At 38.1% G+C, this 21,969-nt stretch overlaps 2 protein-coding genes and 1 long non-coding RNA gene across 3 annotated transcripts in view; all 3 read right to left on the bottom strand.

The window, feature by feature from the left end:
• prrg4 (proline rich Gla (G-carboxyglutamic acid) 4 (transmembrane)) overlaps positions 1 to 2,155 on the bottom strand; it is a 4,860-nt gene extending 2,705 nt beyond the window's left edge. The window contains exons 1-3 of the mRNA XM_007549827.2: positions 1,637 to 2,155; positions 1,380 to 1,543; positions 1,270 to 1,297 (exon numbers count right to left, since the gene is read on the bottom strand). Of these exons, the coding sequence (XP_007549889.1) occupies positions 1,270 to 1,297; positions 1,380 to 1,543; positions 1,637 to 1,736 (292 nt within the window). The 5' untranslated portion in view covers positions 1,737 to 2,155. The remainder of the gene's footprint in view (positions 1 to 1,269; positions 1,298 to 1,379; positions 1,544 to 1,636) is intronic.
• LOC107835969 (uncharacterized) overlaps positions 1 to 20,683 on the bottom strand; it is a 23,390-nt gene extending 2,707 nt beyond the window's left edge. The window contains exons 1-2 of the long non-coding RNA XR_001661813.1: positions 20,663 to 20,683; positions 16,616 to 16,621 (exon numbers count right to left, since the gene is read on the bottom strand). This is a non-coding gene — a long non-coding RNA (uncharacterized LOC107835969). The remainder of the gene's footprint in view (positions 1 to 16,615; positions 16,622 to 20,662) is intronic.
• eif3m (eukaryotic translation initiation factor 3, subunit M) lies at positions 7,292 to 13,485 on the bottom strand. Its single transcript, XM_007549826.2, has 11 exons — positions 13,372 to 13,485; positions 11,945 to 12,077; positions 11,660 to 11,798; positions 11,458 to 11,581; positions 11,274 to 11,368; positions 10,736 to 10,819; positions 10,555 to 10,654; positions 10,123 to 10,204; positions 9,564 to 9,707; positions 8,500 to 8,560; positions 7,292 to 7,522 (listed from the first exon to the last, which is right to left on the bottom strand). Exons 1-11 carry the CDS (start codon positions 13,411 to 13,413, stop codon positions 7,399 to 7,401), a joined length of 1,128 nt encoding a protein of 375 aa, XP_007549888.1. The 5' UTR covers positions 13,414 to 13,485; the 3' UTR covers positions 7,292 to 7,398.
• Positions 20,684 to 21,969: the final 1,286 nt, after the last annotated feature.

Raw genomic sequence — 21,969 nt, 5'->3', positions numbered from 1 at the left:
CAAATTTATATCAGTAATGATTTATTGGTTAATGTCAAGTTGTCATAACAAAGACATTTTGAATAATGTCAATTTTGTATTAAAAGTGTCATAATTAACCAAATGACGCTTTATGACAACAGTCATAAATATTCATGAAGACTTATTGATGTTCATGACAGGTGTTATGTCATGTTTATGACAGTTTCATGTCAGTCTTATTCACCCCCCTTCAAATAAAGTGTTGCCCAATTGTTTTATATATGCATATATATAACAACTGTATAACTTACATGCTGAACAGGACATTGTTCTAGCTTGGAAAACTCATCTGACTTGTCTTTATGTGCAACTGACAGTTATTAGCTTTCATCCTCCAGATCGAGTAATGAAGATAATTATAAGATTGATTAGTTATGAGAAAATTATGTGAAATCCGCTTGTAATCTGCACTGACAAAACAAATAACATGCACATCAAAATGTGCAAAATATTCTGCAGGTTAAAAGGCTGCTGGCAGACTAGCACAGTGACACTACGCTGACCAACAGGGAACATAGTTGCCAGGAAGAGAGCTGCGAGTCAAGTCTAGTAGATCTAATTGGGATCCCACCTAAATATCCTCTAATGGTAGGTGCAATGTTCAAATGTACAACCTCTAGTTCATGCAATATGTTTGACAGCATAAACATAAACGTAATATTTTTCTGGACACCCATCAGCAAAGACAAATGATTAAAAAAAAACAGTGCAAACATATAAAAAGCTGGTCACTTATAGGAAAGATAATACCAATCTTTTCTTGGCATTGTTGGTAATTATGATTATTGATATGATGTAATGATGTAAATTCACCATTTTACATCATCTAACACATTCCTGATTAATACCCTATCAGACACAAACTTCCTACTAAATGGAAATCATTTAATAATTCTTAAACTATACAGGGGTGTTAAATTTTAATCAGAACTCTTTATTTGTATTCTAAGATCTAAGTGAGCTATATCCACTTTTGGACTGATGTTGTAAATTAGCCTCAAACCACGACAAGCTAAGGTGGAGCATGTATTACACATACCAAGGATCATGCAGGAACCATTTTGCTGACATATAATGGTCAATATGGTCTATGGTAATTTAACTAATAATTTAATTTAACACCCAATTTAAGATCTATTGTGTGTGCTACATTCAAATGTAGTTAAGAGCAATCTTAACTCAAGCCAAGACAGTAATAACAAAATATGCAAAATATTATTCACATTAACTGGATTATTTATTTCTTACCTTTTGTGTATTCTTTCCAAAAGGCATCCTTAAAAAACAAAACACAAGCAATCAGAAACACTAACTAGAAAAGACACTTTGATAAACAACCCTGAGTATCAACACTTAACTGTTTGTGGTATGTTCTCAAAGACTTCCCTGGCTTCCTCGTAATTGCAGGTTTCTTCCCTACACTCCCTCTCCAGGTTGCCAGGAACAAACATTTCAAAGTCAAAGCGATTGGCCAGCAGATGGCGACCCAGGAACAACTTCGCTTCTGACTCACCTGTAAACACTTTAGCCAGATACAAACAAGTTAAGAGAGGGCATATTTGGAACAAGAGCCAGGCCACAAATAAAACTCTTAGTAGCCTAAAGTATGTCTCACCTTGATCTTCTGGCACTTCGTTTTGGGACATTAACTTCCTGGCAGAGGCCGAGTTTCCAGCGCTCAAGAGCTGAAGGAGTACAAACAGACTGAATAACATGATGTATCCGCGTACGAACTGTCCGTAAACTGTCTGTCCTTTCAAACCACAAACACTACTCCAAAACCTTCACAGCGAAAAACAATAGTCACAATCAATGTCCTTCATTCTAAAGTAAAAAAAAAAAAAAAAACCCAAAAAACGCAGCACATATTAACGTCCAGAGTTCAGCAACAACAAAATGAAAGTTATCGGAGGGAGCGGCAGGTGTCCCAAGCTGCGTTCGTGACGCTGATAAAGGCGAAAATGGAAACGTCCGATTTCACTCATTAAACTCCATTCTGTCTCTCTTTCCTGTAACGGATTTCAACTCCTCGACTGTGGCCAAAACTGAGGTTAAAGATGAAACCAAACTCCAGAGACTTAACAAGAAACGACTTGTGTTACTTCCCAGCAGGTACGGTCCTGTAGCGACTCCGAAACTGTAGAGCAAGGCTTGATCAGTCGATTACCTTTACCTTGACTACGTTTCATCAAGGTGAACGCTAGATGGCAGCAGAAACACACCGAACTGGGAACACTCATGCTAATATATTAAATACGTGGGATTAAAAACATGACCTCTGACTAAGAACCTTATGATTCCTTTAAGCTATCGCCCCACCCAGTGACAAATCATATTTTTGGGTTTAATCACACATTTCTATTGTAATCTTATGTAACCGAGCCATTACATTTCTGTCATCCTAAAAACTATTGTTTTTTGTAAAAGAAAAGAAAACATACGCCAAAATAAACACCTTTTCAATCTCCGGCTATAGACATGCACAAAGTTAGAGATCTAAATGAGTTGGTGTAGTGTGTAAAATAATACACAGTTTTTGGATTTTAAATTTTAAGAGGTGCTATCTGAGAAACTCTGCCATGAGCTTACCTTGAGAAAGTTGCCTCAAGGTAAGTTTTTATTTAAATTATTAGAAAGTTGTTAAGCCTGTTCAGCATGGCCTCCTGAAGGATCACTGCGTTGTTTTCTAAAAACTGTGAATTCAAATAACATATGATTCAGTGTGAATCATGCCCTGGTGTTTACAGTAACCTGACACCAACATGGACATCCTAAGGATGTTTTGGACTGCTGTGGTTTGGTAACACTTTGGAGTTATTGGCATCCCTAGCTGAGCTGTGTAAAAGCCTTAAAATAAAATGTTTTTTTATTATTATCATTTATCATTCCAGTAGCAGGTTCAAACAAATCTTCAGATCTTTAAGTTGTGTAAAACTATTTAACAAGGTTCAAATATTATTATTATTATTATTTTTTTCCAAATCAGACCCACCTGTGGTGTTTGTGGCTGAACAAGAACAATCTTGTTTTCATCCAACCAAAGCATACAGTTCCAGCAAAATTCTCAATTCACCAAACCCACATACTACGTTATATTTTAAAAGTTTTACATATATTTTCCAGGTGTGCCAATGTAGCATGTAAAGCACTGAAGAAACACATTCTGCAACGAAGTATCATTGTTCAATTCAACTTTAAAAGCAATGACAACATTGAGCCCAGAATATGTTGTTACCATTTAATTTCCCCTCTTCTTGTACCTGATTTTCTTTTTTGTTTGATTTTGTTTTCTATATAACATTCTCATGAGTCATCTTTGAACATATATAGCTCATTTTTATGCATTCATTTAACGGGACCATCTTGTTGTGTGAACCTTCTAATGAATAAATGCATTAACTTTTCCCAAACATCATAACAGTTTTGTGTCTTTTATATGCTGTAACATCTTTTGAGATCCGTCAAGTCTCATAAAAGCACTTAATCTATTTCTCTCAGCATTTTCATAGCTGGTTGGCTGAATGTTGCGCTGTTAACAGCTTCTATAGCAATGCCGTCTACACAGAAAACTGTGAATTAAGCTGAAATAGTTGGCAGGATTAAGGGCAATCCTCTCCTATGTTGATTAAAAGAAATGCATCTCGGGCAATAGTCTCTATGTTTCTCTAAGATTAAATTTGGTTTGGTAACTATGGAGATATTTGGGGTTTGTGGGGCTTTTGTTTACATATCCATGTTATCTAACTGCCTTCTGGTTGGTGCTAATTGAAGTTCAGTCGAGGAGTCGTCTGTATCTCTTAAGTACTGTAAGACTGCTACATTTGCCCAAAAGATTGTTTATTTATGTGGTCTTGCAAAATAATATGTTACTGTAAGACGAGCTGCAGTAAGTTTTGAATGATGCTGTCTTAATGCATAATAATTCATGGTTAATACTAGTTGATGGGAGAGAAAAGTCTGTGCTTGTTGGTGTCATAATCATCTGCAATAAATTAAATCTACCAATGTTTCCATTCTTAAAGGTTACAAGTTTGGCTTTATTAGATTATGACCACACCACTCGCTTACAGTAAATGACCTCAGCTTTGAGCAAACAGGGGTCAGTTAACCAGAAATGTCTTCACCCACCAAAACACACCTAAAACACAAGTAGTGAAAACCGCAGAAGTCATCTGAATCAAAGCTGGGGAAAAAAAATAAAAAAATACAGAAACTGAAACCAAATCTAAACTTGAGCTTGAGTCAAAGTAGTTTCCATCTGCTCTGCTCTCTTCCTTACAGGTGACTGTGATGAGATTGCGCTCCAGAGAATGTGTTTTGTGATTTACACCATGATAGTGGCTGGACATGCTGGTCTGCTACGGAAAACTGGACACAGGTGAGCGGTGAGATTAAGCAGACCCTTCAAATGACAGAAAAATTAACTAACAGATTGTAGTAGTGGATGGCACTCCAATGGTCTGATAAATCTAAAAAAAAAATACTAGTGTCTGGACTAAAATACAAAAAATTGAAAATCGACGGCGTCTGAGACGTCTAACGCTGGGCTGCATCAATTAAACGGAAAGTTTAACTGTCAAGGAAATGAGCGCGGCGGATGAGAGCTGAGGAGAGGCAGAGTGCAACGCCAATGATCTGCACTTTGTCGGTCACTGCTCATTTAATCACTGACCCGGAGGAAGAAAACTGAAACGAATCCCTTCCACACCCTAATCTCTATACCGTAAATCGTGAGATTAACGTCATAATGCGCTAGAGGCCCCCTGAAAATGGATTATAGTTCTTAAAAAATTGGTATTTAATTTACAAAAAATGTGGAACAACTCCTGTATATTTTTCCCATTTCACTGACGTTAAACATTTTGAAGAGACATTTGCTTGAATGACCTCTTACTGACGAAACATTTATTGTATCTAGTCCAGTCTTTTTTTCTTTTCTTTTTTTATCTCCGTCCAACAAAGCCGAAACTCTCAGGGCCAAGCAGGGCAGCAACATGAAGAAACGGCTTGGAATAAAAGTAGCAATGTCCTTCCTGATACCATTTTCCTCCCCCCAAACAAGCAAACTGATCTCTATTGTTCCTTCATCTTTCTAAAGCCAGACGTACTCAGAGAGGCGATCTGATCACACGGTGCTTCCCACTGGCTCTAGTTTGGTGCTACAAATTATTTCTCTGCTGCATTTGTCAAGAGCCTCGCTTCTAAATTAAAGTGCCGCATAGAACAACATCAATTGGTTGAGGTCGAAGTAAAGCCCGTCCAACTTTTCTGACCAGATCACTGCGTTTGGAAGAAATTAGGTTTACTACAGTGACAGAATACACAGAACCAACGTGCTTCGTGCTGTGTGTGACTGAATCATGAACTGAAAGGGCCTCATCAAACTGATAGCAGTATGTGGTTAAACCAGTGAGAGCGGACAATTTCTTAAAAACATGTGACCCTTATTTAGAGGCGACAGCAAATACTTTCCACACACTACAGTCTAGAGTTCTTAGTTTGTCAAATGACCTCCATCTACTTCATTCAAGCCTGACTGTTAAGACAGGTCAGGCATGATGTGTTTCTCCTACTCCACAGATTGTGGATCACTTTGAAATATTTGAAAAGGTCATGTTGCCTTATGCTGAGAAGGAAATACCCTCGAGTGTTTATGACATCCCCCAACATTGTGATTAACATTTGCGGATCGGCCCAGCCCAGCCCCTCCGGACCTTAATCCAATAGAACATTAGTAACATGACATCAAGAGTACGGTTTCTGGCAAAACTAATACATGGAAAGGAATTGTAGAATGTGTTCCAATAGTTCTGGGCAGGAATACGTGTTCACAGGGGAAAGAGCTTGGATGACTCGACACAAACGCAAATGCGATGCTGTTCTTCAGAAAGAAACTTATTAATAGCATGATGACTCATAGGAAGATTAAATCTGGAAGCATGTTTCAGCTTTACAGAAAATGCTTGAGTTTGTAAAGAGAAAGGAAGACACTTTATTTTTTATTTTACAGATGAACTTTGTTTTTTTTCCCCTCAACTTCTATAGAAGGATCAAAACACTGTTTTGTGTTTTGATTTTGACAAGAATGTCCACCAATAATGCATGGTTGAAGTATAAACTTCACACGGTATTTTTAAGTACATTTCTCTTATTTTGAATGGAACCGTTTTTCCAATCCTCTGGAATTAGAGCAGCAGCTTATTGCTTGTTTGCAACCTGTATTGCTATATTCCTCAGAAACAATAAAGGGCTGAAGTACATGAGCAATTTCAAAGTCAATGCTTCAACTATTTTATTTATTTTTTTTACCAATTCTTTAATTATGGTCCAAACTTGAATGCCTTTATAGTTATTTTTTTTTTTCTTTTTACTAGAAATTGCATAATAATTACATAAAAAAATAAATATATCACAGCTGTCTGGCAAAAACTTTGTACTTCCAGAACAGAACTTTCCATGAAAGAAAAAGATACTTTTTAACAGACATTAAAAAGTATCTCCTAGATAGTCATTCATACAGTTTGATCAAAGTCACATAGTATTTTTGATACTTTTTAAATGTCAATTCATCAGTAACTATTGATCACAGACAGTTGGAGTGTGATCAATAGATGATTTTTACAAAAAAAAATAAATAAATAAATATAAAGGTTTTGCCCAACAGCGACAATACGGAACATTTACACAACTGATCCATCTATATTTTAGGAATATAACAACTCATGGCATTTCTTTAAAATACTGTCCCAGATAGTTTGTTGTAGAATTATTACTGGAGTGTTTTTCCCACAAATCATTAGTAACTTAATCCTACATTTCTGCTTCAAAAAATAAAAATAAAAAAATCCCCAAACATTTGAAGCCCTTCATTTCAGTTTTAGGGGGATTGCAGACAGTGAATCATGCTGACTACAGCTGAGCAGACTGCATCAGCCCAGCTGAACGTTTCATGGTTGCAACAGCAGGGAAGGAGCCTTCAGCACAATGCAGCTTTGACCGCAACATGGAGGGTCACCTTAAGTTCACGTGAAAATTGTTATATCTGTATAGATGACAAACTGACCCTCATGCTGAAGGTCATTTCTCGCCCCCAGTCGCAGCTCATCTACTACACTGGCAAGCTGTCTTTGTAACTGGAAGCAGATGTTAAGAGCTGCTAGAGGAGAAGTTTCAATTAGGGACCCTGAATGTTTTTGTTAAAATTATATTATTATCCATTGAAATAAGAAATTAAGAAATAAAGCAAATATATATATCAACACAAAAGCCCTTGTTGGTCACCTTCACTTTTTTTTATTTGATTGATATAAAAACTGATCTTTTCAGTCAGAGATTCTGTGAAGCAGTGAAGATTTGAGAGTCAGGTCCATGTTGGAGTTACGCAGAAGGGGACAAAGTCTGCAGACTGGTCTTGACGGTTGCTAGGTTAGCCTTCCAGGAGCTCAGGGTGTCGTACAGCTGCTGCCACTGCTGCTTGCCAAAGGTGCGGTGTGTGCTGTGGCTGAGAGAAGGGAGACGGGAAAGCAAGGCCAAGGTCACACTTCATGGCAAAAGCAGGTTCAGCTATGAAAAACATGCAAGACCGTTTCTAGAAAATGTTTACGAAAGGGTCCTGCATGCAAACTGTATGTACAAAAGAATGGACCATTTCTTCATCCTGTTTCAGTTTTAATATCCAGTTTAAACCAGTGACAAGACAGTCAGTTACCAAAAAGAAGGGAATGCACAAGCACAGCAAAATAGGTGAAGATAACAATGTTGTATGATTATGAAAGTGCATAATGCAGTAGATTACAGACCAGTCAAGTTGTTTCTATTTTAATAACCGAGTTGTGTTTTTACTAAGTAAAACATAAAACTTTAGTAAATCTCTTACTAAATGTTTCTGTAAACCAGGTAATAATCTTATGATGTCCATTCAATTCTTTATGTAAATTGCATCTGCTTTGTGAAGAGGCTTTAGGTAGCAACTGTTGTGAATTAGTGCTACATATTATAAATAAGCTGAACTGGAGTCATTTGAAGGGAAGAATGGGCAAAATGAGAGACGAACAGAGAAAAACATGAATTAGGAAAAAATAGATTAATCGGATTACAAGTAAGTGAGTTTGTGAATTTAGATAATGGATCAGGAAATCCATCATCTAAATGGATGACAGATTCATCCATTTAGATGGAAATGCAAACTTTATTTTCTCCCCTATACCTATCCAGACCAGAAAAAATATACCTAAATCAAATTCCATACTTTTCCAGACTGCCAAGAGTATTACTTGCTCTCTTGGTTATCTGAAACCAAACATCTTTTCCACAAAGCAAACTGCAGCACATTGCCTTTTAAACTCCACATTTTGTTTTTTCCACAGTTATTGCTTAAAACAAATAAGCTTAACTATAGACAACTTAAAAAAAATCGTTATTTTCATTAGCTACATATTCATGTTAACTTATGTATGGCACAATATTGAAAGAACTTACCTCACGACAACTTTTCTCTGCGTCTGGTCAATTTTGCAGTAGACCATTTTGGTCCGAACAGCTGGGAAAAAATAAAAAAAATAAATAAAAAAGGTAAGGAGGGAACAAGAGCTTCAACAAAAATCTACAGGGTCTCAGCCAGACACAAAAGGAATCATCAAGTCCGTGTAGATTAACTGATCAGGATGGAAATATGATTTTTCATTCTGTCAGCTAGAGACATCTTGGGCACATCCAACCGTAGTTTCAACCCAAGTCGTCTACTGTAGATTATTTTCTTGTATCCAACTATCACAGCCTGGTTTATCATTTGTGCATTCCCAACAAACTTTTGTCTTAAATTTTCTCTCTGGTTTATTTGAATCAGTGCTTACAGTGGGCAGAAGAACCGATAAGTTGAGCTAGATAAAGTCTGTGTATTACCACCAAACAGGCACAAAGTTCAGCACAAAATCTTGTTCAAAATTTCCTGAAACATTATTCGTCGAGAAGCAGCAGAAAGGCGATGCGTCTTAACGTCATAGCATGCATTTAGCAGCTTAAAGAGCCCAGCGGTCTTGTCTTTTTCTGTCGGTCCATCATTAAGCGTCATTCGTGCGTCGCACTGTGATTCTGTGTTAAACCTATAAACCTTGCGGCGCGCCTAAACCCCATACATCACCTCCGAACCTGAAGCAGCCCCAAACTTTAGCTCCCCTTTTAGAAAGCTTTTAAAGGTTTAGTGAATAATTTGTCACAGATACTGACGCTACGATTGTTTTTAAAGTACAGTTTGGATGGAGCTCACCCATTAGTGCAGTCAAACTTGACTGATGCTCAGAGCGAGCGGAAACGGGCAGGATGCCAACAGGCTGCAGCTGTGGGCAGCTCTAACAACATCCATGCATTTGGGCGTCAGACAGCAGAAAACACAATGTTTTAAAATGGGGTCATATTGCAAAAAGAGTGGAGACATGCATCTAAGCCACGCTAACTACGTTTAAATAGTCTTGGGTATACATTTCTCTGAACTGCGCCGAGTGTTTGAAGGACACGGATGGACAAGGTTCATTTGAAGTTCATACCGTCAATGACGAAAGCCTCGACGTCATCAGCGCCGATCTGCAGCTCCTGCTGTATGGTGTCGAAGGAGATCTCTTTGAATTCCACCGCCATGCCCATGAACGTCAGCAGGCGCATCTTGGCCATGTTCTGCTCGTGAGAGAGGCCTGAGGACCAAAAAGTGCAGGGATCATTAAGCACAAAACAGTCACAGGCAATTACTCTCCGCTCAGGGAGTTTCCCTGTAATAAAGCTCAGGACGTTTAGGACCAGTCAGGGATTCTACTCATTAACAAAAACATCTCTCTGTGTTGGCTGTTTTGAGAGCCCCATCCTACACACGTTTTAATTGAATTTCATTCATTATGTAGTTGGGGTGGTGGGGGAGGGGGGGAGAAGCAGGTATTGCTGAAACAAACATTCTTGGTCTGCATCAACACAAGCAGACACTCTTAGGGAATAAAATACCCCTAGAAAGTTCAGTATCTTGCCACAAACATGGAAAAAACAAAACAAAAACAAAAACAAAAAAACTTGGAATAAATAATACTCTTATTCACATTAAAATATATAAGTACTTACCAAGAGAATCAATAAAGTCTTTGTTACTCTGGTAGAATTTGACATATGCTGCTAGCTTTGCACTCACAAAGATGGTTAATAGCTGAGAAAACAGACGGGGAGAAAAAACGCCAATGAATAATCAGTCAGATGAACTTATACAAACTAAGGTCATTAAGTTTCTGGACTCATATCCTACACTTAAACCATCAAAGCTCTTGTAAACTGTGAAATCACAAAAGGCACAATTCAGCAAACAATTCCTACTGATAAAGCATGACAAAATACTTTTTCAATAAGATCTAAAAAGGAAAGAAGAGATGTGATCCCTCAAATCTTTAAAAATGCAACTAACGAGGGACACTGGACGAATCCGTCTAATTAAAAATAATCTACATCCTGGTAAATTCCCTGCCTAGATTTGAGTTATGCAAAAAATCTTTCGGCACTTACATCATGGATGAGCTCTCCCTCCAAGAAACGAACAGGTTTCAGGGTGAGCAGGTGGTCAAACAGGAAGCTGTTTGGGTCTTTGAGAGCACGAACAATACATCTGAAAACGATGGGAGCGGGTTGGAAAGAGGGACACCGTTTTCAAACTTCAACAAGCATCAAAGCGGTTTTAACAACGCACCTGTGAGCATCGACGCGCGCTTGTGAGGCGTTGTCCTCTGTGTAACTTCCCAGCAGCTCGACCATCACTTTCGCTGCAGCCTCACTGCAAAGCAGAAAATTGAAAAAGGTTAAAGTCCTTTTAACATACATGCAGTAATTAACACAGACCAGCGATGTGCTAAAACACACCAGCAACCCACTGAGTAATAAAGCATGCACTGCACTGCAACTTTGTTACATTGCAATGTTTCTGAGTGACACAATGTGCCAAATTACAATCCTCACCTCAAAATAAATGTGTGCAATACGTGAAAAGCTAAATCTTCTTGGATGCAGTACTTGGTAGGATTTCATATCAACCTTCCATGCATTCAAATTCCACCACTGCTCTCTAAATACATACTTTTAGCAGCCAAAATGCTAGTTAAAATGAATGTCAGTAATATCGCAGCATCCTGCACTGCTTCAATAAATTAGGACGCATTTGCCAATTTATATTTCTGCATCTGCTGATTTTGAAATAGTTACAATAAACATCAAATACTGCGTACCGTTACCTTTTTTTGCAGTCCACCAATGCTTCGTACACCAGCCTCAGCAGTGTGTGCTTCTTCTCTGTGTTCAGGTTCCAGTCAACAATCCACTTGCGTACCTATTCAGCAACACCGACGCGAATCAAGCCAAAGAAACGCACCTTTAAAACCAACACCGCTTTTAAAGATGGAGAGTGGAGATAGATACCTGATCAAGGTCGGTGGGGATGAAAGAAATGGCGTTACAGGTCGCAGCCACCTTGACGAGGCTGCAGAACACCGTGTACCTGACCGGAGTGTTCTCGTCCATGCCGTGGAACAAGTTGCTCAGCCTGAAAAAGCAACACAACCGTTGACGCGGACCTTTGATCTTTTAATTATCGGAAATCGACATGTTTGACAGGACTCACAGCTGCAGGCGAAGGGAGGGTCGCTCTCCTTCACGGAACTTCACCAGCTTCTCGCACAGACTTTCAATCAGAGCTTCTTGCTTCTCTGGCTCCAGGATTAACAGCAGAGACACGATGCTGTTCATTACGCTCTCAACGTCTACAAAGAGACAGAAAGCAGACGGGGGACTCAAACACCTGAACTTAAGATTTGTTTTTCTCTCCTATTAAAATGAAACCATTTTCACCTTCTTGCTAATAACAAGAGTCAATGTGTGAGACACAGAAGCGTTCTTCCTCACCCACCTTTATCGTCATCCTTCAGGCAGACGTCACAGGCCTCAATGATCTGAGCCAAATCAACATGAAGTCCACCTTCAGCATTCTCCTCTGAGATGTCAGCTCCTTTGGCCTTGATGTAGGACCTCAGTTCTGAAGCCTGAAATGTTACAGTGACATTGTTAATGTCAAGGATGTTTCCACTGCAGAATATTGAACTGTTGGTCCAACAAGAGCAAGCTGTATTTTAGTTAAGAATTTAATAAATATCCTGTTTGTCTGTCTATGCTCTGAAATATCAAAGTGCTGGAACCTTTTTACTTCTTAGTCTAGATCAGGAGTGTCCAAACAAAAATACAAAATAAAAAAAGGCGGCGTTTTCTTTTTTACCTGCTCAACAATCAACTAAGCATGTGATATGTTAATTATAAAGCTTTCTGGGGCAGAAGGTGAGAGAAGTATAAATTGTTCTTCAAGATTTGATTAAAATTTGTCTAATACCAACAATCGGGATGTGATTTGGTGTCACTCTCTCTCTGTCTTTAAATGCTAAATGAATTTAGCCATGTCTCAGATTAATTAAAAACAGTCTTGGATAAAACAAACAAAAAAAATCTGCTTTTGAATAAAAGTCACTAGATAGATGTCTCATTTACTAGGAAATTAAAGAAAATGCTAATAAAGCCTGGTTATTAAAAGCAAAAACGCTATGCTACCAGTATTTTCTATTGTAATAAGATTTTAAATTGAATGTAACAAATTTGCCCCAATTAAAAACAAAATGTCTTCATCTGCATCGACCACCTGTGTTGGTGGCCCTAATTTGTGTTATTCTTGAGAACTGAACGCTGCACTTTAGACATCTCTACATGTTTTATCATTTGTAAAATTTAAAACATTTCAACTAAGTCAAACGCCAATCATCTGCGCCGATATCCAACCTGTTTGAAAGTTTGATGGCATACATTGCGCATTATGTAAAATCACGCAGTGTTAGAAAAAGCCCTGCTAAAGCATTGAAACTATAGCTTAATCTCCACCACAAAAAAATATAGTTTGAATTTAGTGGCACAAGCTAAAGGGAAATCGAATGAATAATGTTAATGCTTTGTTTAATTCATTTATTTATTTTTGCAACTTTGTTTATGTCGACATATATGTAGGTGGGTAGCATTTGCTAGTCAAGCGTTACTTTTGACTGCAAATATTTTGATCTAGAATAATCTAAGAGCAACATATGTAAACGAAATCCCATGTTACTAATCCAAATTTTAAACAATTAGTCTTATTTATGAATTTGCTAACATACACATCTTTACCATCAGTCAGTTGCTAAGTACCGAGTTAGCATTGCAGGTAGCTAGCACATGCTAACTTATTTAAATGCGTAGCTTTAATTCTACTCTTAAACTAGAAAACACAATTTTAATATCCTTAGAAAACGTAGGTCACACCTGGTCTTCTTCTGTTATGTCGATAAAAGCTGGGACGCTCATTTTGGTGATACGGTGAGCCTAGATGATGAAATCCACGCTCTCACCAACTCCGAGATCAGAGCGGAAAAGAAAGTCCAGCATCACCGGGTAGACTGATGCTCATCCGGGTCATTTTCTTAAAGCGGCAGCAGCCGGCTAAACTCGTTCAGGTAGCGAGTGCGTCTGTATTCATTCACCGTTTTGTCTCCGTCGTTCTGGAGTCTGGGAAATAGCGACACTTCAACTTTACTTATGCTACAAATAAGTCGAACTTTAACCTGATTAAATAACACTAGTGTATGTGAAAAAGTGTTGAGTAAAAAGTAAAAACAAATCAATAAGAAGACCATTGCTCTATCCTGGAAAGTTTATTTCATTGTATTAATTTTGTGAAATAAGCATTGAGTTCATTAGTAGCAGTGGTCTGCAACCTTTGTAGACCAAAGAGCCATTTTGCCCCTATTCGAGCTGAGTGAAGAGAGTTGCTGTACTCATTACTGATGTGTAAAAGGAAAAAGAATATCATAGAAGAAGCCATTATTCTAAAAGCAACATAAAACCCAAGATTACAGATGCATTAAAGGACAATGACATTAATTTTTGGAGACATATCGTATACCTGAAATGTTTGACCATAAAGATTGCTATCTTTGGGGGAAAAAAGATAGCAATCTATCTTTTTTCCCCCAAAAAAGATAGATTGGGGGAAATCTATCTTTTTTGCAAACTGGAAAAAAGATAGATTGCTATCTATCTTTTTTGGGGGAAAAAAAGATAGTTTGCAAACTGGCGATTTCCAGTTTGCAAACTGGAAATCGCCAAGATGCAGGTAAGTCAGCATCTTGCTGCATGGCGTTTCGATGCATGAGGGACCAATGCACTTGATCCCAGGAAATAAATTTATCTTATAGTTTATAACAGAAAGGTCAATATTTTGGGCCAAAACTCACCTGTACTAATGTATAATTTCATCCATATTGACAAAAACCCTTGCTCCATTTGAGAAAAGTAACTCAAAGTGTGAACTGTGACCAGTGTGTTTCACATGGTGTTTTTATGCTGCTGCTTAGTGCTTGTTTTTGTTCAAAACATACCTTCTAACATTTTGGCCCAAGATTTCACTTTGGTTTAATAAGTCTATGACACATTCACACAGTGTTGAAGAAATGCATTTTCCTACAATCCTTAGTTCAGACATTGTACTACTTACTTTTTGATTCACTATAGTTGATTGTATATGTGAACACAATTAGACAGAATGTGGAAACTGAGGGACTTCAGCAAATTAGTACATCAAGGGTGTGCTGACGTATGAAAGCATGTTATTGCGGATTTAAAAAAATATATATATTTTTTCCCCTCAACAGATTTATTTGTTGTTGTTTGAAATGCATACAATATTCTAAAGGTGGGGTAAAATGTTAACAGTGTCGTGGACCATCTATGAATTATTCAATGATACAAATGTATGAGGTTTTTAAGTTACCTCCTGGACAATGAATGCCAGATGCACAAATGTCTGATTTTCAATTTTTTTTAATAATCACAATTAGTCATAGCTTCAGAATACCAGATACTTTGAGCTATGATACTGAAAAACTAAGTGCCCACTATAAAAGTGGGAATTAGGCTCCCTTAACTCAGCATGTGGCTAAATGTGTGTGAAAATTCCCTTTTACTCTTTATCACTTGAAAAATAAACCTCAAACTTTCTTAATCTTTTTTCAGTTTTTAATCTTCTTTCACGTAAATGTCTCCTCTTTGAAAGATCAACGTTAAATGTTATGGATTCAAGTAAAGAGCGATTCTGTGTTGAGGTTATCATATTATGCTCTAGTTCATTTTTGCAGACTAACACAGAAACTTTGACCCAGAGACGGCCAACGTGGACATACTGTCAGTGTCAGAGGGCACGTCTCCCCCACCACATACCCGCTATGTGAACATGTGCTGGGCCCCTGCACCAAAGGGGATCCTGTGTATTGTTGCGATGGCAGGTCACTCTGGTGATTAAGGTGAGCAGGGCAAGTGAAGCAAGAGGTCATCTTAAAACTATGGAGTCGGGTTACTGATGTTTGGGTGGCGAGGAGGCTCATCCCAGGGTAAGGATACTGCGGAGTGTTTTTCATTTCCCTGCCTCGCTGCTCACAGTTCATCTGTCAGGAAAATATATGTATTTTGGGGATTCATGGGCTATGGAGACACCTCATGCCATGTCATAATTCCTTGAAAGTCCTCTTGTCACATATTTCTTTTAGCAGTTACAGAAAGGGAACTTAACTCTGCTGCATTCATCAGATCATCCACTGCCTGAAAATAGTGTGCTGAGGGGAAATGGCTGATTGAGTGTTTCACCACAGAGCTCATTTGATGCGTCATTGTGTTGGGAAGGAAGGCGCCTGGTACCAAATCCTACCTTCACTCTCTCCCCGCCCTTGTACGCTGTCATGTCAAAGAATTTATGAGTGTTTCTCCACAAGAGTGCTTGTGTAAATCTGAGGCTTCTATTATCTGATTAACAGCTGTTGTCAAGTGTCTGGTGTTTTTCAAGTCCCGAATAAGAGTTTCGCAGGCTTTAAAGCACCAGGTGCCTGTGAGACATTGTTTGTTGTTTATTGAAATAAGTCTTCAAAAAGTCACATAGCGTTGCGGCACACTGAACTCTTTGTGTTGAGTGTGCAAAGTATGCTTAAAAAAACAGAAATGTAATTATCTGATAAAAACTTATGATAGGGTTGGATGGGATTGTTTTTATTCTGTTTTATTAGGCACATTATATCTTTTTGAATTTTCCTTTTTATCTAGGCTCAAGATTTTCAAACTGCTGTACAAGAAATACTGAGATTACATGCAGTGCCATCAGTAACACCAACAGAAAATTTAGCTGATAACTGTTTACAAGGTTAAAATAAAGCAAATTAGCTGTAGAAGGTAGCATAAAAGCCCCAAACACCCATAAAGAGTATCATATTTTCCACACTATAAGGCGCACCGGATTATAAGGCACACCTTCAATGAATGGCTTATTTTAAAACTTTTTTTCATATATAAGGTGCACCGCATTATAAGGCGCATAGAATAGACGCTACAGTAGAAGCTGGAGTTACGTTATGCATCCACTAGATGGAGCTGCACTAACGGGAATGTTAACAAAACAGTACGACTCCGGTCGGCGAGGAGAGCCTTCCGCGACTGGGCCGGGGCGTGGCCGGACGATGGTCACCCTTCTCTGTTCGCACACAGCATGTTCATGGAGAAGGTGGTGCTAAATGACCTGCAGACGACCTGATTATAGACGGTAGGTAGGTAGATAGGTCAGTCAAACTTTATTAATAGATTACAAACCAGCGTTCTGACAACTATCCCATTATGCACCGCGCGCTTCTTCTTCTAAGGGGGAAAATGAAGTCGACTGCTGCTTACCGTAGTTGCTAGACCTGTTGTGGCTCAATATTGGTCCATATATAAGGCGCACCGGATTATAAGGGGCACTGTCGGCTTTTGAGGAAATTGAATGTTTTTAGGTGCGCCTTATAGTGCGGAAAATACGGTAGTTCAAGCATGTCAACTCATTTCTAACAATATAAACTGTTTCTTGAAAATACATACAACCTAACAGAAAAAGCTAATATGTCAACAGTTAGCTGCACTGGAAAATGTTTTGAGGATCCCCTCCAGTGGAAACTGATGCAAAATGACAGCGAACCAGAACGTGCTGATAGTTTCTTATGGTTAGAATTTGGGAATATTATCAACCCCAACTTTTTCACGTTTTAAGCTCAAATGCTATTGTCAGTTAATTACTATTAATAAGACAAGCTAGCCGTAATTTAGAGTGATGCCAAAACTCATGTGTTCCCTCAGATTTGCCTCAATGTTTGGTTAGCATCACACTTAAATTATTGGATCATTAAAACAAATTTAATATTAGACAAATAGAGCCCGAGAAAATGTGAAATGCATTTTTCAAATCTTGCTTTCATTCATTAAAACGATGAAAATAGAAAGAACAATTTGTACTTTCCAAAAGAATGTCTTGATGATCTCAACAACAACTCTTAGAAAAATGTACTGCAGACTGATGAAATTGAGTGGAACTGTTTAAAAGATGAGCATTCTGTTCCATCCCCATTTCAGAAAAATAACTTCATACATGGTGGTGGTATGATCGTCTGTGGCTGGTTAGCAACGTCAATATTTGAACAACAATATTTGCTATTGAAGGAATCATGAATTTTGCTCTCCACCAGAAATCCTTCAAGAGCAAAAAAGGCTCTTGGATTGTGCAGCAAGACAACAATCTAAAAAAGGCCAGCAAGTCCACTTCTAGTTGTTATTTCTCACTTAGTAACTGCATTTATGATTTGAAAGCAACATTTCACATATACTCAGTTTATCTGCTGCTTGTCTTTTGGTGATCTGATATATGTAACTGTAAAAAAGAAAAAACAAAAAAACAAAGAAATTAAAATGTGGGCAAAACCTTTTTCTCACAGCACTGCATGTCTGCATTTTATGTGCTAAAACTGCTTTGCAAAGGGACGTTTCAGTGGAAAAGAAAAAAAATAGAAAGAGCCCAACTCCAGCTGTAGCACCATTAAAAAACATGACACGTTGGTAATTAGAAAATTTAGCAATTAGTGAAGTGGGGTTTTTTTTATATATATAAAATCTTGGCACATCACTGTTCTGGTTACATTGAGACAACAAAAATATTGACATATCTTTCTAGATATAACTCATATCATCCAAGCAGAAGAATTTAATGTTTCTAATTTATGATCTAACCTCTTTTTTTCTCTGGGATTCAGCATTCTGAGAACCAGAATACTTTATATTTTCTTCTCATTGTAAAAACTACGGCTCTAGTAAAACATATTAGATGCTCAATATATATTTACACATGTACTGTAATAACCAACAGCTATCGTTCCCTTACATATTTTCTGGTGTGAACATTCCAGATATCAATGTTTTGGTCAGTTTGGCTTCATTGACTCATCTCTGCTTGATGGGAATGAGCACATGCTCTTCCTCAAATGCTGGCAAACCGCCCGATCAGCCTCCTCAAAGATAAATGACAGTGTGTTAGGAGCTGCTTGAACCCAGGTGTTGGGCTCTCTCCCTGCCACTGAGCCAAGTGGTGAGTACTCATGTAAACTAGTCTCGCGGTCGTCATCCAGCGTGGCTGCCTACCCTTCCTCCGACTAATTGTCTGGTTCCCACAGTTCTGGCTGCCTTCACAATCTCTGAAAAATCCCCTCGCTCCAGCTCATCTATCAGTCGGTGACCTTGTCAGGGTGCAATGCATGAGTAACTTCCCCATTTCTCTAGGTGCAGCAAATTACTTGTTAATTACTTATAAGCTAACCCCCTTTAACACCTCTCAGCCCCCTTCCCATCCCCCCAACATGTACTCTAATTAACAAATAAACAAATAAAGCCAGCGGAGATGTGTCCAGAACCTTCAACTTCCCATGGAGACACTTCTAATGGACTATCATGGTCAACATCTACAAAGAAATACATTCATTTTGAACTTATCATTTGCTTTTTTAGCAATTAGAAAAATGATAAATTGTTGAAAAACCAAGCTGTCTAAAGATATGTTTTCCAAGTTTGGTTGCCTAAATCTAAGCTTTGGAACATGAGATGATTTGTGATAATTTATGGTATTCCACTTAAAGGTGCATAAATCATTATTTATTGTTAGTAAGCACTGTTTTTCTGCCCCCTACTGGCAAGATATTTGTTCATACCATTTTAATAATTCAAAAACTCATTCCAGATGCAATCAGTTAAAGTTCCCTGTCCAACGGGGCAGCACTGTGCTTGTGTAAGCACATCATTTATCCCACTGAGCATCTATGGACTATTCTAACAGCTCTTTGGTTCCTGCGGTGACCTTCCACACCAAGTGATCAATCATACAGTGCAGTTCAAGTCAGATGTCTGACTTGGAGAAGTTATTAAATGATTAGGTGATTGTTATCAGCACATCTGAATCAATTATCAAAATTCCAAAGCAAGGTCGCCCAAATTAGCTTTATTCATCATCAAATTAGGACAAGTTTATTGCATCGAGCTCTTTGAACAATCCACCATCTCTGGGGCAGAAATTAATCTGGAAGATATAGTTCACTGCTCAGATGTAACATCAAACTGGGACAACATGAGAAAAATCTATAGTTTAATATCTAAAACTGTGCAGAGATTCGTTAAAATGCTGTTTTAGATTTCTGAAACCTTCTTTGTATTACGACATACTCTCACAAAAGAGCTTGCTCAGTGTCTTATCTAAGTTTAAGGCACCTTAGATTGTGATCACCAGAAAGAATCCAGTATATTTAACGGTTAAGTCCGGATTGAAATATTCAGTGGCTTGAAAACAGATTTGTTTGCAAATAATATTATAAAGTAAATGTGATAGTAATAGCTTTTAGCTGCATAGCTTTTACTTGCTCATCCTGAACTTGAGAATGTAAAGCTTTGGTTGTTAAACTTTAACATTTTTTTTAGACAGCTTCATTTCAAGAAAACATCCCCAAAACATTCTGGAATCAGTACATAACAATAAGACCAGGCTTGTTGCATAAAACTATTTTGCAATCCAGAACGTCTATGTTTACAATTTACTTAAGACTGAAATGTGTCACTGCATTAGTCCTGAGAGTGACGGCTGGTAAAGCAACACTTTCCCTTAAATCAGGGGTGAACAAAGTCGGTCCTTGAGGGCCGGCATCCTGCATGTTTTGGTTCTCTCCCTGGTTTAACACACCTGGTTCAAATGATGGCTCATTAGAGGCCTAAGAAGAACATTGACATACTGAACAGGTTGTTACTACCACCAGGGAGAAAACTAAAACATGCAGGATGCCGGGCCTCGAGGACCGACTTTGGGCCCCCCTGCCTTAAATGTAGCGTCAGACGTTATGGTTACATTCTGTGCTGATTGTGGTGATTTTTATATTTTCCCAACACTGCGCACGCACCTCAGAGTCATACCGGTAACTTTTGCTCGCCTAGCCTCAAAATGAGGCTCAAGGGTATGACAACAGATATTAACCACTAGAGATATCTGAAATGTTTTCTGATGACTGTTTACGCCCCGGCCACAGCTGTCAGGGCGTGACGGTGAGGAAGAGGCTGTGGTTTACTGTAAAGAACTGATAAGGGCCGGCCTTGATCCTGACATAAAGCCACCTGCTGGGATGAGAAAAAGATTATTCAGCAACAACCAAATATGTTACGTGACGCATAGTAAACGAACCACTCCCAAAAATGCAGTTTTTTGTCTTCAACGTATTTGGTCGACGCAAGTTTGATGATGACAGTGTGTCATACACCTCCGATAATAGTGAAAACAAGCCTTTGCTTAAGCATTCCAATTTAGTAATCACTGCTCAGAAATAATACAGCTCTGACTCACGGCATCTGAATTTGGACATCCACTGGAAGAGAAGAGGACTTTGTCCTTAAAAATCACACATTCTAGGCCTGTTTAAAATTTGCAGTCGATACGCATTAATTAATTCTTAGCCGACCTATTTAGTGAAGTAATCACCAAATAACTGGTCATCTTGTTTATTAATCAATTTATATATCGAACAAAAGGGCTTTCAAAGAACCTGTCTTCCATGTTTAAACAAAACACACGGTTTTACGCCATAAATGTTGTCCAAAGATTTTTGTCCAAATAATTTTCTGTCTTTTACCAGATGGCAGTCAGGGTAAGTTTAGTCTTTTAAATGTGCAAAACACTTGGTGATGACCTCTTGGTGATGACCTTAACCTTTCGTTGTTAGGTCATGGACATCCTGTTTGTGACAGTTCCAGTTAGGAATAGCTACAAGAGGTGTTGCAACGAACGTAGCCGTCACTGTTACAGTAAGTTATTGCACACATATCGTCCTAGCAACTTGTTATTCTTATTTGCTGCTGAGGAAAGAAGGACTGTGAGGCAATTAACAACTTAAACTGAACTGGAAGGAGTCTTATGGTGACAAGTTTGGCTACTTTAGGTACCTATTTAGTGCTTTGGAAAATGTTCCATTTAAATTCACTCCAAATAAGAAGAGCTGCAACATGAAGCAATAAAACTACGAGAAAATATGAGACAAAGAGGAACTTAACGTGTCATTTTTAAGACTCTAGTCTGAATCAGTAGCACTGCTTGGCAGAAGAAAAAAAAAGTTTGTTTATTGATGAATAAACAGGTTCACAAATTGACAGATAAAACTTGGATTTCTGCTTTGAGCAGGAGTTAAAAAGTTTGACACGTTGATAATTGTTTTCATGTTTTCAGTAGATTTTGCGATTGAAGTTTACACGAGATGTAAACAACTGCACTGGTGTGTTGTGAGTGATGGGTTCCACAGCAAGGTGCTTGTCAAAAGGGATTTTTTAGAACGATTAATTATACATTTAAGTTATAGTCTCCAAGTGCTCCTTTTCGTGTTTAGACTAAAGGTGCTGACGATGTGTATTCAGTGACAGCTGTAAAGAAAATTTACTGACGTGTAAAATAAGGAAATTGACTATGGAAGAAAAGTTTCTTTTTTTTTTAAACAATAACAC

The sequence above is a fragment of the Poecilia formosa genome, unplaced genomic scaffold (assembly GCF_000485575.1).
Source record: "Poecilia formosa unplaced genomic scaffold, Poecilia_formosa-5.1.2 Scaffold33, whole genome shotgun sequence".
NCBI lineage: Eukaryota > Metazoa > Chordata > Actinopteri > Cyprinodontiformes > Poeciliidae > Poecilia > Poecilia formosa.
Note: the sequence above shows the minus strand (reverse complement) of the source record. Positions and strands in the feature narration are given on the sequence as shown.